The following is a 22,701-nucleotide window of genomic DNA, read 5'->3' as shown; positions in this document are numbered from 1 at the left end:
AGGGTTGATACAATTTTTGTAATGGGAATCGTCATTTCCGACGAAATGCCTATTTCCATGCATATGGAATTAGCCATTCTTCCCTTTCCCCATGGTTAGGGGTGTAATCGAACCGAGTCGAACCGAATAGTGGTGTGCTCAAGTTTGATTTGTTAAGCATCGAATCGAATCTCGAACTTTATTTACCGAATACTTTGAGGCTCACGGGCCTAATCGAGCCTATACGAACTTTCTAAATTTATATTTATATTCAAAATATTGATTATTTTATTTAAAATATTAAATATATTAATTATTTTCTTATAACAAACAAAATTAATTAGAGATTTAATACATTTATTAAATGGTGATTTTATATATAAAAAAAGAAAAGAAAAAACCCAAAAAAACCCTTGAAAGCACAGAAGGAGCAGTCTAAGGGCCGAACCTCATTAAAACCTTTTCACGGAAAACCCAGTGGGGAAAACCGTGAAAAGGAAAAAGAGTACTCGTCTAAACACAAAACGAAAGTAGGGAAGAGCGGAAGGGAAAGTTTCCGGAACTCCAGCCTAACCATCGTCCCCAAACTATCCCGGCTCTCACCCCACGAAAAAACAAAACGGCCGGTAAGACTCCGTCGCCGTAAGAAGAACAAACCCAAATAAAGAAAAACGAGAGCAAAACATCCGGGTATATGCCATCTCCGTGAACACTCCACAACCCCCATCCCAAAATCCAAACGCCTGCCAAGTGATCGTAGAAAAACCCGAATCAGACAACAACCCATCAGCCTCAACTACCGTTTCTGACGCAGATGGCTATGCGAAGCCATGTCCAGGCAAACCGCAGCCCTAATCTCCTCAATCTCGTGCGGCCACCACCCTTCCGAACGTTGTTGGTTAGCCATTAAATCTGCCGCCTTGTTTCCTTCTCTAAAGATGTGAGAAACCTGCAGCGAGAAAGCCATTTAATACAATTATTATTAATTTTAGAGGATAAATATAAGTTATGTCTACTAATACTTTATATTTTCCAAGCTAAATCACTTGACGAACATGTTCACGAGCTAACGAGCCGAATACTACTAAGCTCAAGTTTGGTTTATTTATTTTACGAGCTTCTCTAAACGAATTTGAACGAGCTTTTTTCAAGCCGAGCTCCGAATAGTTCGCAAGCGGCTTGGTTTGTTTACAGCTCTACCCATGGTATTATGTATTCTCACTAATATGAGATTACTCTATAATAAAAGTTTATTTTTTTAATTAAATAATATAATAATATTAATAATAATAATAATAATAATAATAATAATAATAATAATTTCAAAAATAATTTTAATAATAATATAATATAATAATAATAAGTAATAAATAATAATGGTAAAAATAAAATAATAATAATAAATAAATAAATAATATTAATAGTAATAATAATACTATATAATAGCAAATAATTTAATATTATTAATATAATAAGTCACTAACCTCAAGTAATTTAATCATAATATTTTCTCCATTAAGAGGAATTGTCTCTTCAGTGGTTTTAACAATTTGTTTTAATCCAATTTTGTCAAAAGTCCCTAATTTCTATATATTACACTAGGTTCCACTTTAGGAATTGTCCATTTATTTAATAGATCCAAATTCTGGGGCAATTCTAAATAATTTTAATAATAATATAATATAATAAAATTAATAATAATAATAACAAATAATAATATTAAAATAAAATAATAATAATAATAATAAATAATAATATTAAAAATATAATAATAATAATAATAATAAATAATAGAAAAATAATTTAATATTAATAATAATTGTAAAAAAAATTAATAATAACAATAAATAAATAATATTAATGGTAAAATAACAAATAATATTAGAAAAAATAATAAAATAATTTTAATAATAATTAAAAAATATATAAATAAATAAATAACAATAATAAATGAAAGTAATAATAATAATAATAATTAATAATAATTAATAATAATTTTATTATTATTAATTATTATTAATTATTATTATTATTATTATTATTATGTTAATTTTATTTCATTCATATCCATTCATTCATTATAAATACCAACCATAGGAATCTTATATTTCATTCCATTCCATTCCATTCCCCTTGTCATTCCATTCCAAAATCCATTCCATTTAGGGGTGTGCAGCGGGTCGGACCCGGACCGACTCGGACCGACCCGTCGGGTTTGCAGACCCGAAAATTTTAAAAAAACGGACCGACCCAGACCGAAACTCTCGAGCGGGCCGACCCGGGACCGGACCGAACCCGAGCAACGGGTCCGGTTCGGTCCGGGTCAGACCCGCTAATAACCTAGCTTTTTTGAATACATATAACTCTATGACTAATTTCAGAAAAATGAGTTAAAATAAGTTAAATAAGTAGTACTTAACGGAGTCGGCGTTGGGATCGTCGGCGGCGAGGATTGGGCGGCGCGACTGAGCAGGGAGCACGACCCTGTGCCGGCGAGGACTAGGCGGGCAGACTGGAGTCTAGCGCCTCTGGGCGACACAGCAGCAGAGAAAACTGAAGTATGGGCGTGCTGTGCTGCGCAGCTGCGGGAGTCGCCGCGGGCTGGACTGGAGTCGGGATTGGTCCGGGCGTTGGGTGGGGCGGGTGGCAGGTTGAGTGGGACTGGGGTGGCAAAGAGCAGCGGCGGCTAGGGTTGGGTTTGAGTGGGAGGGACACACGCACGTAGGGTTATGGAGAAGAATTGATTTCACTTTTCAGATTTAGTTTCTTTAGGATTAGTTTAGATATGAATTTTAAATTTTATAAATATTATTTTAAATATTAAATATATAAAAAATAATTAATTTATTAATATATGGGTCGGTCCGGGTTTGACGGGTTTGACCGGGTTTCGACCCGGACCGACCCGGGAAATTTTCGGTCCATGAAAACAGACCCGGCCCGGACCATACATAGCTCTTGGGTCGGCTCGGTCCGGACCGAACCCGTCGGTCAGGGCGGGTCCGGCGGGTTCGGTTTGGGTCTGCACACCCCTAATTCCATTCCCTTCTAATTTCATTCCTACATACTAGCTATCACCTGAATTTCCTTCACAGGGAAGAACAAATCATAGTTTAATGCCAAAAAATTATTGTCTTTTCAAACTATATATAATTATAAATAAATACTCAAATTATTGATATTTTAACAAAAAAACATCACAAATTATACACAATTATAATTAAATGTACAAAACTATCACAAAATTAATAATAATCTCCCAAATTTTAATTTTCAATCGTAAAAAATTACGTTTTTCTTTTGAAATTATTACTCCCTCCGTCCCAAAAAATATGTACTCCCTTCGTCCCCGAAATAAGTTCCTTTTTTTTTCTTTTTGGGACGTCCCCCAAATAAGTTACTCTTTCTTTCTTTCCATTATTGGACAACTACCCCACCACTAATAATACTTTATTTATTCTTACTTTTCATTTACTCCCAATACTAATTATAGCACTTTTTCACTTTTTCACCACTCTCAATACTAATTATAACATATTTTTCTCCACTATCAATACAATTTACCATTTTTTCTTAAAACTCGTGCCGTCCCCAAAGATGAACTTATTTTGGGAACGGAGGGAGTATAATTTTTCTTTTTCGTTCATCTCAACAAAACATGCATGCCATATTTATAGTAATAATTCTCTCATTAAACATCACAATCAATGTGAGACATTTTATCTAATCACACTATATTTTATAGGAACTTTTAAAATTTATATGGTCTCATACTATGTACTCCTTATGTCCCACTTCAAATGTCATTTTTTCCTTTTTGGGTTGTCCCACTTCAAATGTCTTATTTCCTTTTATGGAAAAAATTATCCTCAAAATGTAGAATTTTTAGGACTCACATCACCTTTTCAACTCTACACCACACCACTTAATAATATAATTAACATTTTCCTAAATAACCGTGCCGAAAAGAAACAAGACATTTCATTTGGGACGGAGGGAATACGTTTTTATATATGAGAGTTTTTATGAGACGGATGAAGTATTATATTAAATTTTTTTTTTGAGACGGAAGCCAAACATATTATTACTCAATATCGTTCCATACAATATCCATAAGCCATCTAGAGAAATCTTGAGTCCACCTCATCGAGCACTCAATATGACGCGCAAACTGCGCAAGACTATGGGCGGCCATATTTGCCGATCGATGACAAGAATACTCTCACGGGCTGCACTTAGGATGTCTCGTATATCCTGCGGAAGAAAGTCCTCCTCCTCATTCGGATCTGCCATCAAGCATAGAATCCGTGTAAATGCGTATCGGTTGAAGCTCACATTCCACACTAGGAACAATTCCCTCCACCACCATGGTATTAGAAGTGGGTTTCGTCTTCTTCGCCAGATATGTCCCTTGCAATAACTCCAACTCCAAAAACCTTATCACATCAAGCAGCACCTTTCACCTCATGTTGAGACTTGCGCTTCATATTCATCACTAGTAAACTCTTCATGAATCGCTCCAGCCCCTCAGCCTTGCACACATAATCCTCCAAAACCAAGTAGTATTAGTATTAAATTTTAGCAAGGAACGAAGTTGCTTTGTTAATAGCTCATATTTGTGCTGTCATGATGAGACAACCTTTCCATAACGAGAAATTAAATTATGGGACATCTTTATTCGTATTCTAATAGTAATTTAAATATTTAATTATAATTATGTACAATTTTATACTCTTTTTTGTTGAAATGTCAATAGTTTTGATATTTATTTCCAATGATGTACAGTTTAAGAATATATATATATATATATATAAAATTATTTTTGCTCTTTCATTAATTTTTTATACAGAATAACTTATTTACTATTTATATTATATAAAAAGTACATAAATGGTTATCATTGCACGAGGAAAAATTTCAGTTACTCTTAAAAGTAGGGGTAGGGATCAGCCCACTCGGTTTCGGGTTATTTTCGGTTCGGGCTAGTCGGTTTTTTTATTTTTCAGGCTAAAATTTTTCGACCCTAACCCTAACCCACTCGGTTTCGGGCTAGCCCGTTCGGGCCCGCAAGTTTTACGATTTTTTATATGTTTTTTTTATAAATAAATAATCATATTCTTTTAATAAAAATATGTCTTATTTTTTAAATCAACACAATTCGCTTTATTTTAGATACAAAAAGTAGTATTTTTTTAACATAAGTTTACATAATATCTAACTTTAATTTCGTTTTGATAAAAATTGTATGTAGATTTAATATAAATGATTATCTTTCTTTGACTTTTATATCATAGATGTTTGTCATTAACCGTTGGAAAAAATCAAAACATATTCTACATGCACAAAATGTTATTATTGAATTAAAAAGTAAAGTATTAAAGTTTAAAAATCAATTATTAAGAATGTGTTCGGTTAATCGGGCCAACCCACTTGGTTTTCGGGCCAACCCAATCGGGCTCGGGCTATTTTCGGTTCGGGCCATTCGGGCTAAATTTTTTTCGGGCTAAAAATTTTCAGCCCTAACCCACCTTTTTTATCGGTCTATTCGGGTCGACCCGTCGGTTTCGGGCTTTTTTGACATCCCTAATAGGGGTGATAAGTGATAACTATTCGTAATACCCGACAATTAATAACTATTACTCCATAATTTATATATTTAACTACGTATTAAATTTGTAATGGATTGATTGTTTTCGATAGTTTTGGTTTGCGTTGTGATTTTATTGGTTTTTCTATTTTGGTATGTTAATTGTTTTTTATTATGAAATTTGTTAATGTGAATTATGAATTTGAAATGCAAAGGTCCCTGAGAATTTTGAGACTTGTGAATTAGAGGGTGTTTGGCTGAGTTTATAAGCTCCTCAAAACAGCTTATAAGTTGTTTAGGAGTTTATAAGCTCCTCCAAAGTGTTTGGCAAAATAAGCTCTCAAACAGTTTATAAGCTCCAAAAATAAGCTCCAAGAGCTTATAAGCTCCCCAAAAAATAAGTTCATCTACCCCAACTTATTTTTTTATAAGCTCTTGAAACATCTTATAAGCTCTTGGAGCTTATAAGCTCTTTAAAATAAGTTTAGCCAAATACTCTCTTAGGATGTTTTAAAATTTATTGATGTTTGATATATGACGACTTATTATATTTGATTAGTACTAATTAGTAAAATTATGATTTTTTGCCTTTTAAAGTCTAAAGATGTTGGAAAATCAAAATAAATATATGGTGGTTATTTTTTCCGCAGTATTATGATTACTCATATAATCCATCTGTTTAATTCGATCAGTTATACGAGTAACCAAATATAATTCGATTTTGGTCCGAATTGCATAAATTGTCCAAATTCAAACACGAGTATTCGTATTTCAGGTTCAGGTTACTCATACCCTATTCGTTTATCACCCTTAGTTTTTTTTTTAACAACACCTAGCGGGTGAGGGGTTAGGCAGACCCTCAACTTATAGATAAAGCATCAACCAGTGTCCCATACAAAACGTTGCCAAAAAATGAGAACGTCAAGCGGAATCAACAAAGAGAAACAGAAAACAGATCGAACCAAAACAGACAGAGACGTAACCCAAAAATGGCTACATCCACGAGACAAAAGAAACAAAATAAAAAGGAAACAAGCCAAAGCAAACTAGCTATCAACATGAAAATTGAATCTAAAATTAGGATAGCCAAACTGATCCATCCTAACAAGAGCAAGAAACTGCCTAGGAGCAGAAGAAATGTCAAACGTAGTCAACATCTGAACTTGATGCCCTCTCATCGCCATAAAATCAGTAGGTCGGTTTTCCTCGCGGGGGATGTGAGTGAAACGGACTTGTCGAAGCTGAGTAAACAGTTGGATCCAAGCAACAGAATGACGAATACTAGCGTGACTGTGACGCCCCAGTAGACATAATCAACACGATCGCCGCCGCATCCATCTCAACCCAGATATGGGAAGAGAAGGTGATAGTCAACCTAATACCCTCGAGCAGAGCAACTAACTCGGCATCAAAATTGGAAGTAGCATCACAAGGGGTACAGAAGGCAATAATGAGGGCTCCAGTATGATCACGAACCACTCATCCACCTGCACTGCGCTGTGTGTGAGAATCGAAGGAACCATCAGTGTTCAGCTTCACCCAAAGAGACTCCGGAGGGAGCCAGCGAACCAAAATGGACCGAATGGTCTGCCTCGCAAGGGGAGCTGGTGGCATGAAATTAATCGGGGGCACACATCATCACCAATGAGAGACGGTGAATTTCCCCGCTGCAACAAGAAGTCGTAGCTATCGAGCAACCTGTGAAATCAACCCTTAGTTAAAAGGTGAGTAGTTTAAATATGTAATTCGTAATTATTTCTAGATAGGCTCCACTATCCCATGCAATTTACTTCTTTTGGGAATGTGTCAACTCGAGATTCTCTCTAAAATTGGAAGTGATTATGATTATGCCCACGCATAGAGATTGACTATTTCGATCTAAAACTTTTCGCTTTTCAAACGAGAGTGCCACAACAAAGGAGATTTACTAAGAAGCGGATTTTGAAAATAATCATTTTAAAATAATAATTTAAAAATTTAATTATTAAGATAATTTTTTAAAAAATTGTCCATTTTTACTATTTTAGCCTTGCATATAAAAAATTTAAAAATTACTCGCATATTTACACTTAGTCGAATTCACAATCAGCATTCATTTTAGTTGTGAATTCAAATAATCGTGACTTGAGTTTTAAAATTTGAATTCATAACCAAAAATAGTAATAGTCGTGAATTCAAGTTTTAAAGTGTAAATTCACAACTATCAAATATTCTTAGTCGTGAATTCAAGTTTTAAAGCGTGAATTCACAACTAGAAATATTGTTAGTCGTGAATTCAAGCTTTAAAACTCACATTCGCGACTACCTGAATTCACAACTAGCAATAGAGTTGGTTGTGATTTCGAGATTTAAAACACGAATTCACAACTAATACTAGCAATTCAGTTGTGATTCTTGTGAATTCATCAAACAGGTTGTGAATTCTAATTCACAACCAACAGTAACGATTCAGTTGTGAATTCATCGAGCTGGTTGTGAATTAATAGATCTTATTATGAATTCAAGAACATTAAGTTGTGTATGATCGTGAATTCAAGAACATTAAGTGAATTCATAAATCTGATTGTGAATTAAAGAACATTAAGTTGTGAATTCCCCAAATCTCCACACATATCGTTAAAGAATCGCTGAATCAAAAGCCCCGCTTCATCTTTCTCGTCGATCAGTTTCTGATGCAGCAAAATTGGCAAATCAGCAGCTGAAAGCAATCCAAAAATGGCGAAGACGAAGAGGGCGATAGTATCCGAAAGGGAAACTGAGGACAGCGCGGCAACCGCAACATAGCTTGACAAGACGAGCAGATGATGAGCTAAAAAGGCGAGACGGTGGAGGAGAAGCGGAGCGCCACGGCGTAGGCGAAATTGAGGACGGCGGAGCTGGCAAAGGCGAGGCGGCAGCCAGGGCTCACGAGAAGGGCATGGCGAAGAACCGCGGGGCGATACTGAAAATGAACTCCTCATTTGAGATATCCACTCACTTCCTACACCTATCACTTTAATCTTTTCTTTCCAAATCCACACCCCGATTTATGGGTTTATAAATGTCTTATACGATATCTTTTTGAGATGTCTCATACGATGTCACAAATTCAATTTTTGCTCAAATTAAAGCTGACGTGACAAGTCGAAATATAGATGTGTATTCATGGGACGTTTTAAAAAAATGACATTATATAGGACATCTCTAAAAGATAGCGTATAAGACATTTCTAAACCCGTAAATTGTAAGATTTTTATATAGTTCGAATATCTAATATTTGAATTTGTGATAAAATTGTTATAACATTAAAGTTCGTGTATTTTTTTACACCTTTCAAAATTCACGTGTAAAACCAAATTATCTCTGAAGTTGATGTATTTAGGCGTCAATAACGCTTTACATTTTTTATTTGAGTGGATTTTAAATTTACTATAAGAATTAAACTTGGTTGATATATTAACTCTTTAGTCAATCCTTTATCATAAATAATTGATTTCATAGGTAGACCACACATAAATTCTTTAGTGTGATTGCACGGTGCAGCCCACACATTATGCAGATGTTTGCATAGGAGACCTCTTAAATTAATGGATCAAACTTTGATTTTTTTTTTTTTTTAATTACTTCAAGGTCGACCAATATAAATGAACAAAAGATGACTCTTATTTACTTGACATCCTATTACTTCAAGGTCGAATACAACGTATTTGACTCTTATTTACTTGACAGCCTATGCATACAATGATGGTAACCTTTGAAATATATGCACCATTATTAATACTTTGGCTCGTCGTTCAAGACCACACATTTGATCTCAAATTTACATAAATTATTTTCCGAGCAAATCCAATCTAGACGCCTAAATTTTTACGCGATTTCAAGAGAAGTCTAAATTATTACTAGTATCATGTTAACAAAAAAGTTATATATAGTCCCTATGTGTCTTGATCTAGATGCCTAAACACACCCCTCTAGTTCGAGGAATATGAAATGGTGGAGTAAGTTTGTTTGGAATTATTTATCAAAAAAAAAAGTTTGTTTGGATCCCTACAAGCCTTAATCTTAGAGGGCACCATGTTCTGGTCGAAGGGAGCTGTGGGAGCCTTAATCTACGTTCAAGAGGAGTTCTCCGCTGAAGAATATGTGCTTGTCTGCCAGATTTGGGTAACAAAATGTCGTCGCAAGCTCGAGAATTGCTCTCAAATTCACAAACTATATCCTAAACTTTACATAGTCTAAACCAGACTTTGAACTAATTTTACTACTACGAACAGGGTGTTTGGCTAAACTTATTTTAAAGAGTTTTTTGAGCTTATAAGATGTTTCAAGAACTTATAAGTTGTCAAAGTGTTTGATAATAGAGTTTATAAGCTAGAGAGAGAATTTCTAGTTAGAGAACAAAAATCTAAAAGAGATTAAATTAGAATGATATATGATTAAAATAAGGATTAATTGCATCAAAATACACGAACTTTAGTCACTTTTTCATAATGGCACATGAACTTTGAAATTTACAATTTTAATCATGAACTTTGCAAGTGTTTCAATTTTTCCTTAAAATTGAATTTCGGCAGCCGGAAAGCCGACGTGTCATTGTAGATGCCACGCGTATGTAACACGTGTCATTGTAGCTGGCAATGCAAAATGACGTCGTTTTGAGAGTGGTCATCTAAAAAAACCCCAATTCTTACTCCGAATAGAACTCCCAATCTTTCAAATTCTAGGGCTTTCATTCCCACCAGAATTTTCAACAATGCCATCAAATCCCGATGTTACCGGGAAAATAATCCGACTGGAGCTCGAGAATTTCAAATCCTACAAAGGCCACCAAATCATCGACCCGTTCTACGCCACGGCTATAATCAGACCCACCGGAGTTGGGAATTATGAATGTAATTTTATTGTAGAGTCCCGCTGTTGAAGGAGCAACAGTAGAGTCCCAAACACAGCATTCTCGCTGATTTTCCATCTTCAAAATCGCATGTATAAATATAATTCACGTCTCCTATATCACAAAAGCTATGAAATTATCGGCCTCAAGAACCCCCACAGTCTTCTGCTGCTGAAAATGGTTGGTTTCTTGCAGAATCCCGTTGTTGAAGGAGCAAAAGCAGAGGAGGACATGGACCAATCTTCATCGGATCCCAAGAAAGCAAACGACATCTTCCTTCCAGAGCAGGATGACTTCCCCTCGTCGTTTTTCAATTCGTATCTTGATTTTGAGGCTCTCAGCGGTTGGTTAATGGAAGAAGGCGGGGCAGATATGGCTGATTTGTGAGAAGAAGTGGTCGATTTCGAATCGCTGGGATATGAATTAGTTGATATCAAAAAGGAATTTGAGGTTTTCGGCGATGCGGTTTGTTGTGGGGATTTGATTTATGCTTAATTTACTCTATTTTTAAGGGTTTGTATGTGCATGTTTTAAGATAATCTTCTGAAAATTAGTGCGTTTATGGTGTATTTTATGCTTTGCAGGAGATTTAGGCTTTCGAGATGGAAGAATGCAGTTTTGGAGAATTTTGGATGAATTTGACGTTTTCTAGGTGTTCTGGTCTCCAGAGCAGAGGAACCGAAGTCTCCAGAGCAGAGAAATCATCATTCCTCTGGAGTCAGAGAAATCAAAGACCTCAAGTCTCCAGTGCAGCGGAATCAATCGCCAGAGAAATCACCATTTCTCTGGAGTCAGCGAAATCAAGAAGTCAGTGTAGCGAAGTCATCATCAGAGCAGCCAAGTGAGAGTCAGAGCAGAGAAATAAGTCAGAGCAGAGGGGAGAGAAGCCATTACAGCGGAATCGCAATGTCCATTACAGCAGAATCGAGAAGCTAGAGAAATCACCATTCCGCTGGCGACCCATTTCTCTGGCGAGGTCAGAGAAATCATCCATTCCTCTGGCGCGATAGCCGTTCCTCTGGCGAGACCAGAGAAATCACAATTCCTCTGGCGAGAGCTGCGAATTCGGCGAGAGTAGGAGTATTTTCCAGAGCGCGCATCCAGCTGGAGAGTTGCCTTATTTCACACGATTCTATTACCTTTAGAATTCTACTTTGCATGGCAACTTCTATGGTGATCCGAAGGAAATCTGAAATCTATAAATAGGTCCTCTTTTGACCTATTGACAACCCCCCGAACCCGAGCATTCATATTTCAGTTTTCTAGCTTTAGAATTTTATTGTTTTCTAGTTTTCAAGGCTTGGATCAAGATTGAAGATTCAAGCCGCTACTTCAGTTTTCCTTCGGTTTTTATATAATTCGTTTTTACAATTGCGTTCTTTTAATCATGTTTATGTTTTATTTTGTTATGTCTGGCTAGTTCCCTTTAGTTGATTCTAGGGTTTGTAAATAGTTGATTGAATTTATGTGATTTATTTGTTAATACCTTTGTGCCTTCCAGTTTATGATTCATAATTCCTGGTGCTTAATTTCTTGTGAATTATTTGGCCAATAGTTTGCATGTGTAGCTATTCGGTTTGAGACCTAGCGGAGATAACTGTTTAGCGGATTCAGGAATGTATGATATGATTTTAACCTTGAGACCTAGCGGAGATAGGTGGATCATATGGAGCTATTCTTAGGAGCTATTGAGAGTTAGTAGATTTTCTTGAGACCTAACGGAGATAGAGAATTTACTAATCTACGATCGTTGCTACTCTAGCGAGAGTAATTGATTAATTAAGTGATTTCTCATCATAACTGGATTAAACTGGTACATAGGATTAATAGATTAATTGCGTAGATTTAATTAATGAACTTACTACCCTATGATCAGCTGTTTTTCCTTATTTGATTCTTCTACGTGCTTTTATTTGCTACTATTTGAGTTTAGTTCTAGTTAAATCCTCCTTACTTTCTGTTGTCTGTCTACTGTTATAGTCTGTTTAGGAGATAGCTAAGGTGATTTCGATTTTTCAGTCCATGTGGATACGATACTCGATTACTGATTATTTGCTACAATTGCACCGTGTTAGTTGCAGTATTTGGTGCTAAGAAATTAGTGATCAGGATTGAAATGGGAAGGGTTCGAGTGTGAAGCAGGCGGAGTCTCTATTTGATTTAGGGCTTGAAGATGGAGAGATTGGGGCTTTTGAAATTGAAATTTAAACCTAATTTCATCAATTGAGACAAAACGACGTCGTTTACCCCTAAAAAAACGACGTCGTTCTAAGTGGTACACTTCCGACGGCCACATAGGATCCACATCAGCATCTAATTGAGAGAAATTCAATTTTAAGAAAAAATTGACACTTGCAAAGTTCATGATTAAATTTGTAAATTTCAAAGTTCATGTGCAAAATGGAAAAATGACTAGAGTTCGTGTATTTTGATGTAATTAACCCTTAAAATAAATAATCATAATTGAGTTATTTTTGTAAAATGATTGTTGCTTATAAGATAATGAGAAATAAGTTCGGGTAAATGAACTTATTTTTTGAGGAGCTTATAAGCTCTTAGAGCTTATTTTTAAAGTTTATAAATTCTATAAGAGTTTATTTACCAAACACTTTGAAAGAGCTTATATGCTCGTGGCTCGAATTTGAACAAAGTTTAGGTATTTAGAAATAGCATTGAAAGATTGAGAAGAGTGGATGTAGTGAAGAAGAGTTTACACAGAAACAGAATATATATATTATATGTATTCAAATTGATGATGAAGTCTACATGCCCCCATATTATGAGGAATTGCATTTTCTGATAAAAATACAGATTGATACGAGTGAGAATTCCTGTTAAACTCTACTGCGTTGGCCCCCGCAACCTAATTCTAGAGTCCCTATACAACAATTCTCCTCCCACATACAACACAAAAAACAAGACACTAATCATCAAAGAATCATCGGCCCGAAACGAATAGCGTGTTCATCGATAGCTGGTTCCCTTCGACCTGCAGTTTCCGCATCCTCTCCTTGTCGAGGCGTGCCCGTCTCACCGCCTCTTGGATTTGGCGGTCGTGATCCTTCAACACCTGGTCCACTTTGCCCGAGGGGACGAGCAACGGCCCCGAGTAGTGGATCTTGTTCCCCCTTGGCCCTTTACCCAGCTGCATAAAGTTATGAATTCAACTAAATATTATATACTATGGATATTATCAAAATAGTTCATTTTTATCACAAATGCTGAAGAATTTTAGACACAAATGAATTCTTATGTTAATTATACCAAAATGAATAATATATATAAATTACTAAATTTACCCTTATAAACTGAACTAAGGTTGTTATAGGTATATCAAATTTCATAAATGTAGACACTTTATAATAGTACTAATAGATATTGCTGCAACATGTAGTTTTACTTACAGGAACAGAATTGTTGCTTGCTTTATCATCTTCATGTTGACCATTGTTCTTTAGGTCTTGCCTCGTCATCGAATGTGAGGCCTCTTTGAATGAACCTGGAAACCTGGCGATGAGCTTTGGTACTTCGTGGTGAGAATAAGATCTCTCTCTGTGCTCTTCAGACAACATGCTCCTCCTAGCAGCTACCAAACCCGACATGGCTGATAAGTCGGCCACGCCAAGATTCCTCGGAGCATCTTCGATGTTCTTTCCAGCCTTCGTCCAGGCAGCCCGGTTTACCAAAGGCCCGGAATGGGATGCCCTCTTGTGGACATTTCCCTGGGGATCATTATTTGCTTCCTCCACGGATTGCGATGGTCTAGGTGGATCGATTGGAAAACCAGAAGCCACTTCTTCAGGATGAGAACTGAACATCTCACTCCTGCTCTTGGAGTTGGGCTGACCGTGTCGTTTCTACAACCAAGCACAAACAGTTAGCAATCGCTAGGCCCTAATTGACCGTAAACACGAGCATTACCACTCTTCCAAGCATCAAAATACGAAATTCCATTTCTCTACATGTTATGAAAATAGTTACCTGCATAGAGGAGATCAATTCAGCATTGGCATCAGGAGCTGGAACTGCACGAGATTCTCTCGATCCTCTCCTTTCAAAGTCATACCGTTGACCTTTGCTTCCAGCTGCCACTCTGCAAATTTCACCCATCGAGGTATGCTTAGGCAAACAGCGCTAGTACTTAAAGATATGCTAGTTTAATCATAACTGGTTGAGCATCTAAATCACAGGATTGCATGTAGATATATGTAGGGTTAAAAGTAAACCTCCTTGCTTAGGCAAACAGCGCTAGTACTTAAAGATATGCTAGTTTAATCATAACTGGTTGAGCATCTAAATCACAAGATTGCATGTAAATATATGTAGGGTTAAAAGTTGACCTCCTTGCTTCTTCCTCCCGTACTTTAGCGTCAAACTCTTTGCTGGGAGGATACTTTGGCAAACTCGAAGGTTCACAAGGATGCGGCCTCGTTGTGAAGAACTGTGAGAAGGGCAGGAACAATATAAATTCTTCAATTTTTGGTAAATCTAGAGAGTGAGAAACCCTCCCAAATTATGAAAATCCAGTAAATCCTAGGAAGATTAAGAGTACATTGTAAGAGGTAGGCTCGTTAAATAATATATGCAAGGTTGTGGGGAGAAGAATATTTCCGTCTTTCATACATTAGGCAGAGAGGGCGTAAGTGCTTTGCCTGCTCGAGGGGAAAAGACGAGCAGGAAATAAATATTAATCTTCTCATATATGCAGTGGCATAAGATTAAAATCACATGTACAAGGGCATTACTGGCTGAAAGTATGAACCAGGTAGATAAAAGTCTTCGAATCAATAAATATGAAAAACACATCTATACTATATTAAAACAGCAGTTTTCAATTAGAAATTGATTTCAAATCAATTTGAAAATTGAATGGCGATTTTGTAGTTAAGACAAAATTGAAGATTTATTTATAAACTCTATTTATTCTTTTTATTTTCTTTTCTTTAACTTCTTATTTTTTTGTTTTATTTATTTCTAAAATTATGAAATTCGATTAATTATAAAATATTCAATATGCCTATCAAATTAAAGATCACGATAAGAGCTTTAATTTGATATAGTTTATGTAAATATAAGATTTAAAATGTAAAAATTATATTAGTTTAAATATTAAAATTTTAAAAATTTCTCTCTCCTCTCTCATCTTTTTTTTACTAAATCTATTCTTTAATTCATTTTTCATTATTTTTTAATTTTGTAAACTTTTTTTTACGATTCATAATTTAAAATAAAATATTAAAATATTTAAGTCAACTAACTCACATTTCTAACAAACGTTTATTTACAGTTCTAGAATCTATAAAAAGGGTTTTATTTTCTTTTTCTTTATCTTTTTATTTCTTTGTTTGTTCCTTTCAAAATTTTTGAAATTCGTTTAATTATAAAATATTTAATATGCATATTAAATTAAAGATTGTGATAAGAACTTTAATTTGATATATTTTATTTATAATATAAAATTTATATTTATTTAAAAATTAAAATTTTTAAAAATTATCTCTCCTCTCATTTTTTTTGAATAATTTTTTAATTGTTTAAATTTTTAATTTTTTAACTTATTTTTTTTATTTACATAATATCAATTTTTTTATTATTGTGGATTCTTTTTTTTTTCAATATTCAATAAAATATATTTAATTAGTTAAAGTTAATTTTTTTTTATTATATGTATAAATGTGATATTGAGTTGTTATCAATTTTATATAAATTTAGAAATATAAAAATATTTCCCGTGCAATGCACGGGGTGCAAATGCTAGTTCTGAAGAAAAACCAAATGATGTCTGTACCTCACTCTTCAAAGCAGATGATGCAGATCCACGATCTGCAGGATCTATGGATAGCAAAATCTCTATAAGTGCTAATGCTGGCGCGGGAAAATCTTTAAATGTTTCAACAACCCGTCGCTTGTAAGGCTGCTGGGGCTTGAAAATCGTTGCATGAGGCAACTTTGATTTCCTCCAATACTCCTCTGAAGGTGATCCACAAAGTTTGAAAATTTTATGCAACTGCTCAACCTACAGAAAATCAAGATTGCAAATTACTCTTGAAATTCTTTGGAAAGGAAGATGAAGCGATCTCTGCTTCCATTGTTTCACTTTTCAATTCAGAAACACATATAGCAAGTAAATATATGAGAAACAAGAAAGCAACTGCTCAACCTACAGAAAATCAAGATTGCAAATTCATATTAAATACTCTTGAAATTCTTTGGAAAGGAAGATGAAGCGATCTCTGCTTCCATTGTTTCACTTTTCAATTCAGAAACACATCTAGCAAGTAAATATATGAGAAACAAGAAAGTGAGAATTAAACATAGATGTAATAGACATATACACACAAACAAAAGTCTCAGGCAGAGAGCCATGATTTATAGGGAAGAAATTTGACGACAAGGCAATAGATAGGGCAATGAAGCGCGGCTCAATTGATAAGACACTTCCCCTCCAACCATTAGGTGGGGGGTTTGAGTCACCACGTTGAGGAAATGGGGAGCCATTATCGATGCTCCTTTAAAAGAGAATGGGAAGAAAAGAGATAATAATAATAGGATACCTCTGTTCTTCCGGGCATTATAGGCTTTCCGGCATATAACTCCGCAAGTATGCAACCTGTGCTCCATAAATCGACAGCAGTACCGTAATACGTTGCACCAAGCAGAAGTTCGGGTGGCCGGTACCACAGAGTCACAACACGGCTGGTGAGAGGTTGACTATGATGAGGATCATAAAAACTAGCCAGGCCAAAGTCGGCAATCTTGAGAATGCCGCTATTGTCAATTAAAAGGTTGGAACCTTTTATGTCTCGATGAAGCACGCCACAACTATGACAGTGATCGAGTCCCCGCAGAAGTTGTTTCATGTAGCACTTAACCTGAAGTAGTGGGGAAAGAATACTTGCATCATTTATTTAACCTGGAATCTCAGCTTAAAATCAGGTGCAACAATTGAATCGAACTGACAGGTAATTGAAAAACAATTTTAGCTACCTGAGGTTCAGTAAACTTAAGGCCAGGGTGAGATGCAAGTCCAGCCAAATCATGCTCCATATACTCAAAAACAAGGTACAAGCTGCAAGACATCCGTGATGTTACTAGACCTTCCAATTTGATTACATTTGGGTGGTTGAGCCTACGCAAGATATGAATTTCCCTTGCCATAAAACGAACACTTTCAGGCTCCAGGTTATCAAACCTTACTTTCTTCAAAGCAACAATTTTCCCTTCATCAAGATCACGGGCTCGGTAAACATTACTGTAAGTACCTTGACCAATCTAAAGAACAGAACAGAAGCACAAAAAGAAAATATAAGGATTACCAAATTAATGATACTGATGAAAAATATATCAGCATACAAATCAAATCTGCTTCACACGAGAAAGATATAACAACTCTTCTTTGAAAAAATCACAAACAGAAGATGGCATGGCCTCAAAGCACTTTAAACCTTTCATGAAAAATTGAAAATAACACCTGGGGTAAGGTAACTGGTAACATGCATTTAGGTCTGTGGATATCCTACTTCAACTAAGTAATTAAGCAAATAATCACCTATATTTTCATTGCATTGTGACAATGGATTCAAAAGTCCATGTGATGTGCAACTACGAGAAACCATCAGTGGTAAGAGACCTTGTACTAAGTCTAAGTAACAATTAATGCTGGAAATTTGGGTCAATTTTTGTATTGCACGATTCTAAGTTTGGTTATCTTGGATTTTGATAGATCGAGGGTCAAACCAGGGTAATGTATATTTTCTATCAAGTCTTTGGGTGCGTTCACTTTGGTTGTAAATTTATCACAAGAAAATGAGGGGGGGAAAAAAATCATCCTTTAAATCCCTTCTTTCTTATCCCTCATGCCTCATCTTCTATAAAGAAGAATTTCACCCTTTCTTATTCCTCCTTTTCACTCCAAGGAAGGATAATATTATCATGAGGTATTGGTGTGATAATATCATCCCTCCTTGAAATGAAAAAGGAGAAATAAGAATTGGTGAAATTCTTTTTTACAGAAAATGAGGGATAAGAAAAGAGGGATTTAAAGAGAGAGAAAAAAAAAATTGTATCCCTCCTTTTCTTATGATAAATTTACAATCAAAGTGAACACACCCTTCAAGTATAGATGTAATATAAAACACACCAGCAATCTTCATATCATCCACTCAGATCCTCTTGAACACTAAGAATAGGCTTGGACCTGACAGTGCTAGCAGCGATATATATGGCATGTTTATAATCACCACTCCAATGCCCGAATTGGGGTTTTACTAATTTAAGATCAGTGGTTTCAATCAATCATCGCCAACTTCTAAAAGATATCTGATCTTCCTCCTAGGAGCGTTCTTGAAGATACCAATGGTATAACGGTTCTAGGAGAGGCAGAATATTCTAGATCTAGGTAACCAGTACCATTTTCAATTTCAATCAAGTACAGATTTACTGCTTAAAATGTGCAAACTGTTTACTCACCTCATATTTTACCTAGCCTTTTCTTAACAACACAAGACTCATCCAACCTGCCCAAATGGCCCATAATATTATTAATTGCACCTAAAACAAGCCAGCATTGGGTCGTTGACATTAAGTGATAATTTAACTAACTTGTTCATTTGTTATCATGTTGGAACTAAAAAACCAGCATGTGACTGATTGTTCAAAAAATGCGATGTAAAGCATGCAATCTAAAATGGAAACTAGATATATGAAGCTTGTGGAACAATACACTAAGTGAAATATCCATTCGATTTTTCTGAACCTGTTGATCACAAATGATAGAGTTTCCATATTCTTTATTACATTGGTGTTCAAGAAAAATGTTAATTGCCTGGTTGCCTAAAGAAGACATATTAATGCAGGAAGTACACATTATATAAACTGGTCAAACAATGAAAGTATAGCAACAAAGAGTACTTGAGAAGGTCAAAGTGAAGCAGGAGAATCAAAGATATAGCCCATACATAGGCAAAAGTAAACATATACATAAAGCACCAAGCAAAATTAGTGGCAGGATGCAAGGGAACAGATAAGAGATAACTAGGACAAACAATGAAATTGGGTGGTTTCTTCTCTGAAACAGAGACAGAGACCATCTTCTCTGTTAAAGAAAGTTACAAGCCAGTTTGACTGTTTATATCATCGGAAGTTGTATGACTGAGAAATCCCATTCCAGTATTTTTGTCAGCAATACGACTAAGGATACAATATCAGCCTGTGTTTTTCAAATGATAATAGTTTGACATCATGTTTTGCAAATGTGTAAATAGAATAACCTGTTAATATTTCATTTCACTTGGCATGCTGTGATCAATCACACTTAAAAAATGTTAAAACTTGCTAACTGTTCATAATAATGTAGTAATATAGTATAGGATGTCTTTCAAGCTTTTAATATAATCCACACTGAAGTTTTGGTCAGAAAACAATTTAGATCAGCCTGCCTCATTAAGAAGATTATGTGTATATTGATCATCTCTACATATTTACGTCTGCTCTGGCTACCCTTGTAACATTGTAAATACCCCTAGAGAAAACCTAAACAAATTTATACAGTTCAGTTGTAATCTGAATTTTTTGAATTTATTTATTATCTAACACTGGAATAGCATAAAATTAATGCAATGTCAATCTATTGGCAAAATGTTGATGGCCTTCAGATAACCATACCAAGAGGACCTTCACCATTGTACTGCAAATGCTAGGTAAATCAATTAATCGGCCTTCATTCAAGTTTCCATGAATTTGGCATCTCATTTTATTTTAGTCACAAAAACTGTTGCAAGCTTGACAAAGGAAAAGTAATGACATCCCGAACGCACCATATGGATAAAAGAAACACACTAAAAGCACACAATACCATTATACACTACCACAGAAACAATGCCAATGATGAAGACGATGAAAAACCATACCTTATCCAGCTTTTCAAAGGAATCTGCCCTCCTCGGCACCCATCCTTTAATAGCCTCACCAGCCACCGCTGCCAACCAAGGCGGCCATCCAGCCGCGACCTGTTCCCCTTCAGTTGCTCTAGGCACCAAGCCCGCCCTCGGATGGAGGCCGGCCGAAGTATACTCCGCCTTCTCCCTCTTTCTCTCAAAACTCTCCCCTTGCAATCTAGCTGAACCATTGATTTGTTTATCTATCAATGTGACCCTCTCCTCATTGCCACCATTATCCAACCGATCCTTCACCGAGTAACTCTCCTCTCTCCTTGACGACACGGACCTTGAGGCCCGCAACTCTGACGTTGCTTTACTCGACAACCTCTCCTCAGGGCTATCCTTATTATCATCAAGGGCATAGGGCTTACCACAAACACAGCCCATTATATGCCACAAACACCGCAATTCACCCCAAAAAACCAGATTATATTATTTGTTTGTTTCCCTTTTCACTTCATCAAGAACTCCTCCTCTTCCATTGCTCCAAAACAATCAGGCATTCCCCCAAGAAACTAATTTCAACCCGAGATTTAACTCAACCGATAAGCCCTCCACCGCAATTCCTCAACAAAACACACAGAAATCCCCAAGAAACGAACTTTCCGTCCAGTAAATCTCAAGAACGCATTTTTACTCAAACAAATTCGAGATTTCCGAAGAAAACTGAAATGGGTTGGGCGAATTTTACCTGAAATCAAGAATGGCGCACGAGCTGAAGTAGATAGTTCGAGCAATTTGTGGATCGAAAGGGGTGGATCTAGGGCACGGGTAAAAAACTGGTCGCGGAGAGAGGGATAACAGAGGGTTATAATCCTTTAATAATTCTTTTAATTTTTTTGCAGAAGTGTATGTGCAGCAGATTTATGGCGTATTTATATATTCTTTTCTAACGGTTGAGCAGCTGTTTTTTATTGAGCTCCTCTCTCTCTCACACACACACACGCATAAATCAGCAGCCCAAGGTGGTCTTCCGTTATAGACATTCTCCATTTCTCCTTCACAGGTCTTCCTCACAACCACGCTCTACTACACCTCGTGTATATCACGTCCACCACTTTCCCTTTTTAAGTTTTAAGAAAAACTAATTTTCTTTTCTTTTCTTTTCTTTTTTTAAATAAGATAAAATAAATATTTTAAAAGTTTGTATAGTCACAAATTCAAATATGATATTTTTGCATACGGATTGATTAGGTTGTAAATCACTCTTAGAATATAAAAAATGAAACAATAGGGCCGGATGGCCCTATTCAACATACAACATCAAATTTTGTCCACCATTTGAAAAAACATAAATTTTGGTCATTTTTTTGTATGTCATGACTATTCTACCCTTCTCTCTCTTTCCTCTCTCTCTCTCCAGCGGGCAGCGGCTGCCGCTCTCTCCTCTCTCTTTCTCATCTCCCTCTCTCTCTTTCCAGCGCGCCGCTTGGGCAGAATTCGTCGGAATAGAGGATGAGGCGGCGGCGGTGGAGGAGATCCTCTCTCTCTCTCTCTCTCCAGAGCGCCGCTTGGGCAGAATTCGTCGGAGTAGAGGATGAGGCGGCGGCGGTGGAAGAGATCCGATCCTCTGAAATCGGCAGCGTGGAGGAGAGACTGGTCAGGTGGCAGAGGATGAGGCGGCGGCGGCGGATCTGATCTGATGAAGCAGCGGTGGATCTGATCTGATCGTTGCACCGCTTCCTCCATCGGCAGATCTGATCTCCGCCTCCTTCAATTTCAGCCATCGACAAATCTGATCTGATCTGCATTTGTGCTGCATGTATGGCACTATTAGTGCCATAAGTGCACACTTCCCCTTAGGGTTTAGATATTCCATTTAGGGTTTAGATTATCCATTTGGGGTTTAGATGTTCCATTTAGGGTTTAGATTATCCATTTAGGGTTTAGATATTTCATTTAGGGTTTAAATGATGTTGTTGTTTCTGTATTTGTGCTGCACGTATGGCACTTATGGCACTATTAGTGCCATAAGTGCCCAAATGACCATTTTACTTGATTTTATTTTGAATTTCCGTTGGCACTTATGGCACTATTTTGCCAAAATGACTATTTTACTTGGTTTTATTTTGGATTTTCGTTGGCACGTTGGCACTTATGGCACTATTAGTGCCATAAGTGCCAACGAAAATCCAAAATAAAACCAAAGTAAAATCTTGGCACTTATGGCACTAATAGTGCATAATAAGTGTCTAACCCGACTTGGCACGCGACCCGCGTGCCTGATCCTACCCGGTCTGCCTCATTAAGGGTAAAAACGCCCAAATCAATAAAAATGGCCAAATTTTGTATTTTTTCAATGTGTGGCCATAAATTGTGTTTTATGC

The 22,701-nt window shown here is 36.2% G+C and overlaps 1 protein-coding gene across 1 annotated transcript; it reads right to left on the bottom strand.

The window, feature by feature from the left end:
- Nucleotides 1-13,145: 13,145 nt before the first annotated feature.
- On the bottom strand, nucleotides 13,146-21,422 carry LOC131013332 (probable serine/threonine-protein kinase At1g54610). The gene is made up of 8 exons (XM_057941404.1): nucleotides 20,345-21,422; nucleotides 17,424-17,708; nucleotides 16,991-17,308; nucleotides 16,225-16,452; nucleotides 14,777-14,877; nucleotides 14,418-14,529; nucleotides 13,841-14,293; nucleotides 13,146-13,581 (listed from the first exon to the last, which is right to left on the bottom strand). The coding sequence occupies exons 1-8, from the start codon at nucleotides 20,759-20,761 to the stop codon at nucleotides 13,375-13,377; spliced, it is 2,121 nt and encodes a 706-aa protein (XP_057797387.1). The 5' UTR covers nucleotides 20,762-21,422; the 3' UTR covers nucleotides 13,146-13,374.
- Nucleotides 21,423-22,701: the final 1,279 nt, after the last annotated feature.

Source organism: Salvia miltiorrhiza, chromosome 2 (genome assembly GCF_028751815.1).
Source record: "Salvia miltiorrhiza cultivar Shanhuang (shh) chromosome 2, IMPLAD_Smil_shh, whole genome shotgun sequence".
NCBI classification, from domain to species: domain Eukaryota; kingdom Viridiplantae; phylum Streptophyta; class Magnoliopsida; order Lamiales; family Lamiaceae; genus Salvia; species Salvia miltiorrhiza.
The sequence above is the reverse complement of the archived record's forward strand: the minus strand, read 5'-3'. Positions and strand labels throughout refer to the sequence as shown.

Coding starts and splice junctions, on each gene's coding strand:
- LOC131013332 (XM_057941404.1), bottom strand. CDS start 20,761: ATGGGCTGTGTTTGTGGTAAGCCCTATGCCCTTGATGATAATAAGGAT. Junction 14,878..16,224: donor CATCTGCTTTGAAGAGTGAG/GTACAGACATCA, acceptor CCCTTCTCACAG/TTCTTCACAACGAGGCCGCA. Junction 14,530..14,776: donor CGGGAGGAAGAAGCAAGGAG/GTCAACTTTTAA, acceptor TGAAATTTGCAG/AGTGGCAGCTGGAAGCAAAG.